Source organism: Monodon monoceros, unplaced genomic scaffold (assembly GCF_005190385.1).
Source record: "Monodon monoceros isolate NGI ecotype Baffin Bay Population unplaced genomic scaffold, NGI_Narwhal_1 Super_Scaffold_13, whole genome shotgun sequence".
NCBI classification, from domain to species: domain Eukaryota; kingdom Metazoa; phylum Chordata; class Mammalia; order Artiodactyla; family Monodontidae; genus Monodon; species Monodon monoceros.
Genome location: NW_021703769.1, coordinates 72,147,777 through 72,161,599, shown reverse-complemented (window position 1 = coordinate 72,161,599; position 13,823 = coordinate 72,147,777). Strand labels below are relative to the sequence as shown.

Genomic DNA, 13,823 nt, shown 5'->3' with positions numbered 1-13,823 from the left:
GTGTGGTTACTCTATCTTAGCAGATGTCCAGGCTTATCTTTAATGGGGTTTTGAAAACAAAGTAGGCTGTACTTCTAGGTCAGTCAACCTGGGCACTACTGACATCTGGACTGGATAATTCTGTCGTAGTGGACTGTCCTGTGCACTGCAGGATATTTAGTAGCATCCGGGGGTTCCACTCACTAGAAGACAGAGGTCAACAGAAATGGCAAAGGCCTCAACTCAGTGTATTTATAAACAAAAGTGACAGTACTGATTAGTAGCACACAGGACAATTTGGAGAAATGTCACTGATTATCTCCATATTTAAGACCGTTGTTACAGACTGTCCTTTCTAAGGCTGACAAGTTTAGAGTAGGAAGAAAGTGATCATATAAACTTTGGTCCTCAGAGACAGAATGTGTCTGCACTTGGATTGGCAAGAAGAGGGGGCTAAGATGAGAGAGTGAGAAGGCTTTTAAAATTTTGTGGCTGTATTTTTACTATCAAAAGATCTCTTGAAACACCATCTTAGATGCCTCAAGAGAAAAGTTCCACCTCTCAAATTCTTTTTTAACATCTTTATTGGAGTATAGTTGCTTTACAATGGTGTGTTAGTTTCAGCTGTATAACAAAGTGAATCAGCTATACGTGTACATATATCCCCATATCTCCTTCCTCTTGCGTCTCCCTCCCCCCCTCCCTATCTCCCTCCCACCCTCCAAGCTTTGTGACCACCTAGAGGGGTCACAAAGCACGGAGCTCAACTCCCTGTGCTATGCAGCTGCTTCCCACTAGCTATCTATTTTACGTTTGATAGTGTATATATGTCCATGCCACTCTCTCACTTCGTCTCAGCTTACCCTTCCCCCTCCCCATGTCCTCAAGTCCATTCTCTACGTCTGCGTCTTTATTCCTGTCCTGCCCCTAGGTTCTTCAGAGCCATTTTTTGGGGAAAACTTAAGTACAAGTTTCAGGCTTCATCTTTGATCTCTTACGGATGTTCCCTGAGCAAAAGGTGGGGTTGGAGGTGGGTCTTGACCCAAAGTAGTCATTCATGGGACCCATGAGTAGCCTAGAAGAAAAGCTCTGAACAACAAAGTGGACAGTATTTAGTGAGGCCAATTAAACTCTGCAAAGGGAAATACAGAAAATAATTCATTTCTTAATGAGAGCTGAAATGTAAAGACGTACAAAGAGAAGCAGAACCTGAGAAAGTGGAAGAATCATGTTAACCGGGAGATAATTCAGTCCCTAGAGGGGCCTTGAAGCTAAGTTTCTGTGACAGCCTCACCTCCCTTCCAACCCTGAGAGTATCTGAAGCAACCCCCCCCACACCATTTCTTCCCGTAACTTGAGTCTCTGGTTCTGAAAACCAGTGGAGCCTACTTAATGGCGCGCCTCCAGCATGGCTAACATCAGCTGGCCCACTCTCCTTCCCAGCAGAATTTCATTAACAATCTCTAAAGCATCAAGTCTTTCCAACTCTTCTCCTTAATTAAGAAGTTGGGCAAGTTGGATGTCTTCTCCATTAGGAGGTTTTTTTTTTTTAAACTTTTGTGTTGCACTTCTGCTGGATTATTCCTATGAATAAGAAACAGAAACCTTATTAGATGCCTGGACCTGTCCAGCATGTCAGAGCCACATCGATTTAGGGCACTTCATTTACTTCTTGAACAAACCAGAAAAGTAATTCAAAGCACATCTCTGATGAACAACTAATTAGAGGCATCATTTTTTTTTAAACTTTATGATCTTGTCATAGACAAAGATTTCTTAGATTTCTTAAAAAATACACACACACACACACACATATATATATATATATATACATATTTTTTTTTTAATTTAGTTGTACTGGGTCTTAGTTGCGGCTCACTGGCTCCTTAGTGGCGGCTTGCAGGCTCCTTAGTTGTGGCATGCGAACTCTTAGCTGCAGCATGCATGTGGCATCTAGATCCCCGACCAGGGATCGAACCTGGGAGGGCAGAGTCTTAACCACTGTGCCACCAGTGAAGTCCCTAGAGGCATCATTTTAATATATAATTCTAGCTTGGGCATGACCCTACCTCACCAATTCCACCTCTCAAAATTATTTTGAATATATAAATGCAACTGAGTTTTAAGAAATTTACCCTAGCTGTATTTGGCTTTAGTTCAATGCTCAAGAAATAAGTCATGGAAAATGAAGGGGGAAAGTGGTTTACCTGCCAATCTGCATGCTTCAAATTCATAAAACTAACACTCTTAAACCACTTTTACCACATTCCAACATAGCTTTGGCAGTTTGCATTTTAAAAGTACTTTAGGAACACTGTCTTTTTACTCACTGAAATAAGTATAGATTTATAAAGCCAAATGCTAACTTCAAGGGAAAAGCATCCAAATATAAAAGCTCTCAGTTTCACTGACCTGTAATTGCTTTCACCACCATATCAGACACTTCTGGAATTTCTTCATTAACAGGGACACAAAGCATCTGAGGTGTAACCCAGTGCAGGGCTCTACCGAGAGAGAGAAAGAGAGAGAGACAGTGAAAAAAAGTTCCAAGGATGGACTGTAAGCAATTACCTTGCCATTTCCTCAGTTAAGGGAATGGGGATGGGGCACCCCTGACTAATCAGGCAATCCCAGGCACACGCACATGCTAGGAGCTCAGCTGATGTGCCGAAGTAACTGGAATCCTAAAACGAGGCTTCTCTTCTGCACTTATCACAAGAAAGCAGAAGACAATTTTACCAGCTGAAATGAGATTATACTATGATTGAAAAGCACTTGATACTTGAATGAGGATCTGAGAAGCCTCTGCTGTTCCCTGGCCTTACTGTTGCCTTTTCGGCTCTGCCCTCGACTTCTGAGGCACACCAGAGCCTGAGTAAGAGGTCAACAAGCATGTGTCACCTCTGCCTGAATCACTGACGTTCCTGGTCACATGCTACCTTTGCTCCAGAGATTCTGCTGCTGACCCTCACCACCTGCTTGACTAACACTCTCATCCTGCACCTCAGTCCAAAGCCCACCTAGTTACTTCTGGCTCTGTCTTCCATCTTCCCAAGATCAACTCCTCACTTCTGGTGAGACATCATCAAGTACAAAGCTACCAATTACCAGCCCCGCTGTCTGGGAACCCCATTTGCGATTCCTAGGCCCCTCTCCTCCAGAAGCACCTCATCATGCTCAGGCTTGGCCCTGTTCCCACATGTAGATGGCCTCTTTCCTCAGTGTTTTGCTGCCACTGGAATGCAGAGCACTGGGGCTCACTCTTCTGGCCATGGAAGAGTGGGTGCTTTGCGAAGTGTTAGCAACCCAGTGGTAGCGGAAAGATGCGACTGGAGGAACGGCTGAATCAAATCACGAGCACCCGTGGTAGGAATGAGGAGAAACGACACACACTGCCCTGATATGGATACTCACAGCTTCCTGCCTGACAAGATAGTTAGTGCAGTGAAATGAGAAAACAATGAAATCTCCTCCTGTTCCTTGGAGATCTGGGGGATTTAAACAGTCTCACATATCAAACATGGCTCTTATCTAAAGCTGCCTGGATTCAAATGAATAAGCAAGATGGTGACTTAAGCCTTTTCATCCTGTTAATTTACCACATTCCTTTTCTTTCTGACACCACAAAGGAGTTTATATGCTAAGGATGGCAGGTACCTAAGCTGTTACTTGCTCTGAAGGTTTGAAACTCAAGTGTCCTGTTTTCCTGCAATGCGTTCTTCCAACAGGAGGTAGTAAATAAATAACAACAAGAAAAAGCAGAACAATCAGCTACCTGATCCTTTTTTGAATAGCGAGATCTTTCTTCTCATCATCAGTAGTTTCTGGACAGAACACATATTTATAGAGACGAGTCATGATGTACTTTTCAATCTGATCCATTATCTTCTCAACTCTTTCTGGAGGCACTGAAATATCCAAATGGATATTTGAATGAAGGATGAACATTTAAAATTAAAAGTATGTTTTCACAGTACTTTCAATGTAGCAGAAAACTAATTTACCAGAAATACATTAAATATACTCAGAAACAAAAGTATAAGATGTTACATTAAAAAGTACCCTTTAAAAAATTACCTCAACTTTTGGGGCTGCCTTTCATAGAACCCCTACTTCTAACTTAAACTGTATGGCAGGACCTAACAGTTGTACACCCTGCCAAGTGGGAAGACCTCGGCATGGGTCATTCCCTATTGCTACATTAGAAAAGCACATGAAATTCCCAAGACTGATGAATGCTGGCAAGACTCACCCTTTCATTTTTCTGAGGTTTCCTATGAAACCTTAGGGGTTGCTCTGAGGTATACACATAGGGCAGATTTCTCAGATATACATGTACGCTAAGTACACGCTAAAATCTACATCAATGCAAGTCAAATTCAAGAAGAATCCCTAAAAACCTAAAGCACGGCCAGCGGTTCTCAATTTCTTTCCTGCCCCAACTCACATGAGGAACACATGGCCATGAATAATGACTCATCAAGATGGCAATTCCAAGATGGGGGTTTCATTTAGAAGCCTCCCAAGGGGTTTTAATCTGTCCCTATCCCTAATGAAATTATTAAACATTGCTCAAGAAATTATCCAATTGCTTAATTATCTTGGAATGATATACATGGTGGTATTCAAAGACACTGTTAAGTATAACACCAGCTACCTGAATGTCAGTGGAGTAATTTACAGAACAGAGCAGGCAAACCAACCAAGTCTTTTGAGAAAGAGGGAAACTGCTAAGAGACTCAGCAGTAGGCCCTATGCAACTACCAGCAATCCCTCAAAGGCAGGCTAACAAGGTATTACCTTTTCCACGAGTCTGCATTCTCTCAGCCACATTCTGGTAAAAATCCTGAGTACACTCTGACTGTTCCTCAATGCTTAAATCCTGAAACAAAGGGACAAAGAGTCTGCTTAGTAGCTGAAGAAAGACCACGAGGAAAGCTCTAAATTTTACAAAACCCACTCCTTGAACTAATCGCAAAAGTACCTACAAATTAAATTAATGCTGCAGGGGAGAAAAGCCTGTCCATTAACATTATTTACAACATTCCATGACCTCTCACTTCTTTTTGCTGTATATACACATTTTTATATGGGTACAATGCATATTTTGATAATTTGCATGTTTATGTACATTTTGATTTATCTAATCTACTTAACCATCTGATGGCTTTATAATATTCCATTATATTAACCGATTTATTTAACCACTTCTACCACTGTGTACCTGCGTTCTTTCCCTTTTTTTGCTAATTATATATTGCAGCTATTAACAACTATGCGAAGACTGTTTCTTTTAGGTTATTTCTTTGTGATTCATTTTCAAAAGCGGCATTAACAGCTTAGTAAGTCTGGACAACTTTACAGCTCTAAACATCCATTGCTTCAGAAACTCCAAGTACAGTCATTAGCCATGTAGGTGTGCTTGTTTCTCCACAGCCCCTCTAACACTGGGCTTTATCATTTTTATTTGGTTTTACTGATTTTATAGGTGTAACACAAATATATATATTCACATATACTTTCTTCCAAAAAATATCGGAAGTCTATACAAAAGGTAAACACAGTTCAGCACAATAACATAGAAAATGATAAACAAAACAAAACACGGAGAGAAACAGAAACAGAAAGTAGAGCCAGGAAAGATAACACAAAAATGTATTCCTTGAAGATACAGAAGTTAGCAAAAAGTCAGCCCATAAATTTGTCTCTAACTAAACTTTCTAGCAATCATCACTAAGATGAAAAGAGTCACATAACTGAGTGTCCAAAATGTAAAAGCAAACTAATTCTTCAGGTGAAATTCTGACACCAAAATCAGGAATTTCTCCAAGGGTTCTCATAGATTTCATCACAGATGGGCATGAATACGGCCCAAGACAAATTCCACAGGACTGCTTCTCACAGGCCACCTCTGCACAGGCCAATGACACGGGCCAATAAAGCCCTGATGAAGCACGCAGACCCTGATGCTTTGGCTACCTTAGAAAAGATGCCTTGGGGTGAGGGACAGTGACCAAACCTTGCCTATCTGCCTTCACAATGTCTCTCCCGTCGAACCTTCCCTGGTTTGGGTCCTCATTATCTCTCACCTGGAGTTCAGCTGCTCTCCCCACATTTGATCTTTCTCTTCTCAACTGACCATCTTATCTTATGATCTGGTCCCCACTTACCCTGCCAGGTTACCTACTGTTGAGAATCTGCATTTAGTTTTCCCGTCTCTCTAACACTGTGAAATTATTCTCTGTCCAGATGACTTTTTTTTTTTTTTTTTTTCGGTACACGGGCCTCTGACTGTTGTGTCCTCTCCCGTTGCGAAGCACAGGCTCCAGACGCGCAGGCTCAGCGGCCATGGCTCACGGGCCTAGCCGCTCCGCGGCGCGTGGGATCTTCCTGGACCAGGGCACGAACCTGTGTCCCCTGCATCAGCAGGCGGACTCTCAACCACTGCGCCACCAGGGAAGCCCAGTCCAGATGACTTTTACTCCTCTCCAATCCTCCAACAGCTGCCCAAGGAAGTTCCACAGTACCTCCTTTAAGGCTCAGTCCACATCTTGCCTCCTCTAAGAAGGTGCCCTCCATTCCCTCAGTCAAAATAACTTGGCAGGCCTCACAGTACTCAGAGCGCTCTGTGACCACCTTGACTGCACACTTGTTACTGCCTGAATGTTTTCTAATACCGTTAAACCTTTCTCTGGTCATTAAGAACAATTCTTCAACAGCTGAATTTAGCTCCTCTCTGCAGGTGAAACAAATCTTAATCTGCTTTCTTCTAAGTTTTTTCCTGCTTAGCTCTTTTATTTGGCTGGCATGTAAGGTTCAAAGTATGAAAAACAGACCTTAAATAATCTGCATACAAACTTCCCTTTTTCAGCGGCAATTAGTAAAAAGCAATCCTGTTCCCCTTTGTTTTCCAATTCTCATATAATTTGCTCCTGAGAAACTGAATTTATTTCTGGAATCCCTAGTTTATTTCACTGCTCCCTTTCTCTCTACATATTGAATATATATATATATGAAAATCATATGTAGTTGTGGTAACTTTCATTTTAGTATATTTTGAAGTCTGCTACATTTAGAAACCTTCCCTCACAAACCCTTGCTTCCTTCTTTTTCTAGAATAAACAATGTAACACTGTAATTTAATATTTTAAGTGTTCATATTGACCTGCAAAGTATTTGTAAGTTTATCTTTTTGTTTTCCTCAGCTAGATCCAGGATATTATACTTCCTCAACTAAATCCAAGATAAAATCGAGAAACAGTCTTTTAATTCTTTGAATGAGCCTCTAACTTTCTATATTAGATTAAGTTATTATTTAATATTTAATCTTTTTATCGCTATTGTCTTTAAAAATTGCTATTTTTTAAAAAATGTGCTAGGCTCTTCAGCTTTTTATCTCTGGCATCTTGTACTATAACTAAATTTTGTGGATTTATCTCACCATGTTGCTAAACTTATACCTCTATTAGTATTCTGTTTTCCCTCGGATTTTCCGGTAAGATTATTTTTCCCCAATTTCTGGAAAATGATATTTCTATCCATTCTAAAAACATTTACTACATGGTTAATAGACTTGCCAGCCACTGTACAAGACAATAATATAAAAAATATTAAAATTCTCAGAGGGCATTCAGGTTAAACAGGAAGACTGAATGCACATAATGCAGTACTTTCTGCAATGGATTATCTACTTAGGTAGCTGGCTACCTTGCATTTGCACCAAATCGTAACACTAAGAACACACTTCATTCTTGTGATTATTACTAGTACTTACTTCTAACCAGAAACCGTGACCTCCTTTTAAAGGCCTAAATGGCTTGTTTTACAGGTGGCAATGGATCACCTATTCCTACACCAGTTCCACACAATCACTAATTTTGTTACAATTCAGAAAACTCCTTTTTATACCTCTATTTCTCTTGCAGATTTACACTTCAGTCCAGTGTTTAATTCGTAATGTGAACTCCCTTGCCACTCTGTCCTCTTTTCCTGCTTTAGATTATTTGGAGGACTTACCACTGTTATATATTATAAATTAGTTTATTGTCTATCTCCTCCACTAAAATGTTAGCTCCATGAGGGCACTGTTCACTACTGCACCCTTGGTGACTACAACAGAGCCAGGCAGAGTGCTCAACACTAGTTGAATGAAAGAAAGAATGAAAGTGGCCATTTACTACTGTTCCACCCTTTATAATATTGTAAAGATGTGGGGAGACAATTCTACATAGACCTCTCCTATTTCTACACATCTTGTGAGGAGAGACACTGACTGCCTTTGTTCTGCACCCTTTTCAAGGATAGCTGTATAGCAGACAGGACTGGAAGACAGAGGTAGAGCCTCCCTTAAGTGAAAAGGGTAGATTGTTTACTGTCTAGTATAATAATGTTTCTCTCTGGGGCAAAGGTCAGGCAAGCTCATGGCCCTATAAAAGATCCTCTTCTCTATTATAACTTACTGCATGTGCAGGCATTACCTGGTCTTCTTTGCACTGCCCTGTGGGAATTGATACGTAGGGAATTGGTACAAACGCTGATATACTCTGGTTACTGCTAGTGCCGTAATAAACTGGCCTCTTTTTTTTCTGACCCAGAAGGCTTGCGTCTTCTGCCAGTATCCATGAAACTATGGCAGGCTAACTTTTAACTTGCAAGGAGAGTACGTCTCAGATCCTTCCAAGTTCTTGCCAAAGGAGCTAAGTGATATGATTGTAGGTTTGTGCTGGTAAATTCTTTTAAAGGTTTTTTCATAGCTTTCTAAGAAAAAACACAGTCTAGCAGTGTAAATGAACCCTTTTCTTTAAGTATTCTCTAATACTTTCTTTAAGTATTCTCTAGCCAATGCCTGGGATCATCTTTTCTATAATGTCTGTGTAAAGCCATTTTATTTTTTTTCCTAAAAAACTTTTTCTTTGTAGTGTAAAAGTTTGACAAGTGGGTATATTCCTTTGAATATTCCGAGAGGTTCTCTGTATTCTTTCTTAACTGTATGGCTGAAATCTTTTCTTCCACCCCCATTTTGAAAATCTTTGACTATTTCCTTAATTATGTTTTCTGTGTATTTCATCTTTAGAAACTGGATCTCCATGATCTGTTTTCTGGATTAATTTTCTTTTGTACTACACTTAACTGTTTGATCTATTTAGGTTTTAACTTTAATGTTCATTTTTTTTTTTTTGTATTGCTACTTTCTGCTACTTTCTGCTGCCTTCAATAATTTTTTTTAGGAAACTAAACACATTAGGGCTTTATTCCTCCTAAATAAAACTTAAAATTAAACATTAACATTTAAAGTACGACAAGCATGCAGTCCTCAGATTTTAAGATAGTCCACCTTATCAGGGAATATACCTTGAGGTCATGTAGAATACATGCTTCTGCTCTCCTAACAGTAATTACATAGCAGGGGAAACTACTCTTTGCACACACATATGGTTTAGAATTGTAAATCTATTTTAAAATATAGGAGAACACCTAACTTTTTACTTATTTTGGGGAAGAGAAGATATAGCCATATTTTAAATTATTATATTTTCTTTCTCCTCATTCAGGTTTAGAAAACAGTTTTTCAGGAGAATTAATATCAGAAAAACTTTAAGTATATAATATAATCAATACCAGACTTTTACAGAATGAATGGCTGGGAAAAGAACACTGAAATCAGCAAAAGGTCTTAACATTGTGCTTGACTGCTTCCTTCGCAAGGAAAAAGAGCATATTTGAACTACTACTAATAAAGAAATCGTGTTTTAAAAACAGCATTGAAAAATCCAGAAAGTTCATTTATTAAAAAGCTTTAATGCAAAAATATCCAATAAATTAAAGGGTCTGAATTTTGAGGCAGCAGAGGGTTACAAAGGTTATACTTTTAAAAATGGGGCAAAAGCTACACTTTCAGAACAGGGGAAAATGTATGTGAGGGATTTATCAACAATTAGCAAGGACAGGATTTAAACAGTTTGGGCAGCAAAAGAGTTTCTCTAGGAGTCTTATTTACTTTAACTGTGGTCTGTGTGTTTTGAAAATATTTTCATATGAATAAATTTGTGGAAAAATATTTTTTTACCAAGTCAGGGAGCTTATTAAGTTAGAAAATATGGTTTTCAAGTTATGATAGGAAAGGTGAACATCTAGCTGGGTCTACATAATGTTTTAAAATTACCCTGGGCACATACAGTTTTTCGTCCAAATGACAAAGAAATCTAGACATTCTTCATTTCACTGGTGACCATATACATCCCTGAGTCCATGGCCACTCTTAAACCTATTTGAAGCTTGGTTCTCACAGTGAGATTCTTAAATTCTAGTTATGTAAACTAAATATGTAACAATAATAAGTTTAAAAAACTAAACCTTGTAAATTCTTCTTTAGCTTCTTCTTAGCACCCCACTCCCTCCCCCACCTTCTCATTTTCTCAATAAAATTTAAATTCTTGCTGTGGTAACTTCAAAGAAGAAAAAAGTAGCTGATGACAACTGTATGTTCAACATAAATGAATTCTGTGCTAATGATGTCACTGCCTGTCTTGTGTGTAATAGAAATATCTCTTAAAGAATGTGAAAAGGGACTACAAGGGACTATTAAGCAGCTAATGAGATTAATCAAAAAGAAAAAAGGGTAAAGAAATAAACCCTTGGGCTTCCCTGGTGGCGCAGTGGTTGAGAGTCCGCCTGCCGATGCAGGGGACACGGGTTCGTGCCCTGGTCCGGGAAGATCCCACATGCCGCGGAGCGGCTGGGCCCGTGAGCCATGGCCGCTGAGCCTGCGCGTCCGGAGCAACTGGAGAGGCCACAACAGTGAGAGGCCCGCGTACCGCAAAATAAATAAATAAATAAATAAACCCTTCAGCTTCTGAAGAGTCTTAGCAAACAACATTAGTTGAAAAGTCAAGCGTTACATTGCAATACTGCAATGTGTGTGGATTATGTAGGTGCTGAATGAAATTTCAGCCAAAAGAGATACCTTCTGGGAATGAGGAAATTAAAAAAAAAAAAAATCTCGGTAGAGATATTAAATGTTTCCTGATAAAGATAAAATGGCTGAAAAAAATTTAATGCAATTCTGAAAATACTTAATTTTCTAGACTTGACCCATATGTGGTAAAAAGGTTGCTCACCACTGGGCATACACTAGGACTGGAGAAAAAAGGAATGAAGAGGAAAAAGATGTGGGCAAGAGTGGTTCATTGTTGAAATTATGGGTTAGAAAGTACAGGTCAAAGACACATGTGTGGAAGACACAAGGTGTTATCCAAGTGACCTTGGACAAGTCACTTATCCTCTCTGGCTCTCAACTTCCCCACCTGTAAAATAAAGGGACAGTAACTATATAGTTGCTAAGGTCCCTTTCAATGTTTAAATTTTAGCTTTCCCTTCTCTACCTGAGAAAGGAGAGGAAAATTAAAAATCAATACAGGGCTTCCCTGGTGGCGCAGTTGAGAGTCTGCCTGCCAATGCAGGGGACACGGGTTCGTGCCCCGGTCCGGGGAGATCCCACATGCCGTGAAGCGGCTGCGCCTGTGAGCCATGGCCGCTGAGCCTGCGCGTCCGGAGCCTGGGGTCCACAACGGGAGAGGCCACAACAGTGAGAGGCCCACATACCGCAAAAAAAAAAAAAAAAAAAAATCAATACAAAACAAAACTAAATAAACCTAAAATGATTACTATTGGTCTAATGACTGTTACTTAGAGTTCAAGGTCTACTATGGCTCTCTTGGCAGTTTACACTATTTACAAGGTGACAAGTTAGGAAGGCTTATTACTAAAGTACACAACATAAGTAGCTCTGATGCCAGACGTTCCATGCGAAGATGATCCAAACACCATTGAGTTGCAGAGGAAAAGTATTAGCCTAGGAGGTGTGTTTAACTTGGTTCAGTGACATTTCTCAGGTAAGTCACTTAACATTTCTGGGTCTTTATTTTCTCAGTTGTAAAATGACAAAGTTGCACTACATTATCTCTAAGACCTTTCCTAAAACCAAAACTCTATGTTTCTAAGTGGTTCCCAACCTACCCTTTTGTAATGCATTGTTTCCAAAAACAGCTTGGTCTGCTTATAGATTTCTTGGCCTGTCTTGTGGAAGGTCTTGAGAAATTCTATGAACTCTTTAGACACTCTATCCGTTTCAATGCTGGTTTGCCGGTTTATAGAAGGACTGGGAGCTTTTGGTTCCTGAATTTCTGCTGGGAAAATTAAACATAGTAAGTTTCATTACACAGAAGAGCCATGCATGGAATTACTTTCAGTATCTAATTTAAGATTATTTAAATTATGCTAAATCAAAGTTAAACTTGAATTTAAATTATTTTATGTTTAAATATTTGGATTTTCCTTAAAGTAAGCTAAATCTATTTTATGAGTAGGAAGTACAATTAGATAAAACTACATATCTAAAAGATACTCCTATTCAAATAAAGGTGCTCTATCAGTATCTTCTTAGCCAAAATATATCATGCTTTGATCTATATATTTAATCGTTAACACTGAAATGGCATTGCTATCTTGAATAACTCTCTCAAAGACTGCATGAATTTACAAAACCAGTCAACATGTAAAATAACAATCAGTAGAAGCACAAAAATTATAGATGACTTCTATAGAAGTCATCTATAGACAAGCTTCCCAAATCCACCTGATTTGCCAAAAAGGCAGAGAGATGAACAATTTTTATGTGGAGATGAACAATTATTTACCCACCATTCAAACTTCAAGTCATACTGCTCAGAGTGAAAGTATGCATCCAAAGTAGCACAGTGACCATGACAGAGCAGAGGCAAGAGAAGCAAAAAAAAAACCACTGTCCAATCAGTTGGCCACACAACTCTTTGCCCTCTTCAAATAAATACACTGAAAGGAAAATAAGACCTTTACATAACAGAGATAAGGGTGTTGTAATAGGGTAAGTACTCTCAGAAAACATGAAATATCACTTGGTTTCTGATCACCTTCTAAGCCTCCTGATTTTGAATTGTGCTCTCTAATGCAATATCTGAAAGGAATTAAAGTATCTCATATACCCATGATCCTTTTCTATACACACACAAAAAAAGATAATTAGGAAGAAAAAGTACCTTTTGTAGGTATTAAAATCAACCTATTACATGCTTTTCTCAGAGCAATTTCTTTTTTTTTAACTGAAGTATAGATGATTTACAATGCTGTGTTAGTTTCTTGTGTACAGCAAAGTGATTCAGTTATATATACATATAAATATATTCTTTTTCATATACTTTTCCATTATGGTTTATTACAGGATATTGAATATAGTTCCCTGTGCTATACAGTAGGACCTTGTCGTTTATTTTATATACAATAGTTTGTATCTGCTAATCCCAAACTCCTAATTTATTCCTCCCCTACCCCCTTTCTCCTTTGGTAACCATAAGTTTGTTTCTATGTCTGTGAATCTGTTTCAGAGTAATTTCTTACAACCTTATTTTTTGAACTTTAGTATCTGAAATACATTTTAATGATGTAGCAGCAATAAAGTTTTAAGATAATAAAAGCATTACCCCTATTAGAGTGACTAGTTTATTCAAGTGAGACAAACACACACAGATCATGTAATATACCTTAACTACATAGGTCAAACTAAAGATTCCACCTCTCACTTCAAAAAAACCCTTTTCCAATGTACACAAATCAATGTGATACACCACACAAACAAAAGAAAAGACAAAACCACATGATCATCTCAACAGATGCAGAAAAAGCATTTGATAAAATTCAACATCTATTCACAATAAAAACTCTTACCAAAATGGCTATAGAGGCAACATATCTCAACATAATAAAAGCTATTTATGACAAACCCACAACCAACATAATACTCAACGGTGAAA

The 13,823-nt window shown here is 38.7% G+C and overlaps 1 protein-coding gene across 7 annotated transcripts in view; it reads right to left on the bottom strand.

Annotated features, from left to right (window-relative positions):
* LOC114893965 (rab5 GDP/GTP exchange factor) overlaps nt 1-13,823 on the bottom strand; it is a 104,441-nt gene that overhangs the window by 48,115 nt on the left and 42,503 nt on the right. For 3 of the 7 annotated variants that reach the window (XM_029220005.1, XM_029219997.1, XM_029219998.1), the window contains exons 4-7: nt 11,995-12,164; nt 4,780-4,861; nt 3,755-3,887; nt 2,392-2,483 (exon numbers count right to left, since the gene is read on the bottom strand). In XM_029220005.1, coding sequence (XP_029075838.1) covers nt 2,392-2,483; nt 3,755-3,887; nt 4,780-4,861; nt 11,995-12,164 — 477 coding nt within the window. Of the gene's footprint in view, nt 1-2,391; nt 2,484-3,754; nt 3,888-4,779; nt 4,862-6,149; nt 6,277-11,994; nt 12,165-13,823 lie in introns of those variants that run through there. The other 4 variants (XM_029219999.1, XM_029220002.1, XM_029220004.1 and 1 more) reach the window with 3 other exon arrangements.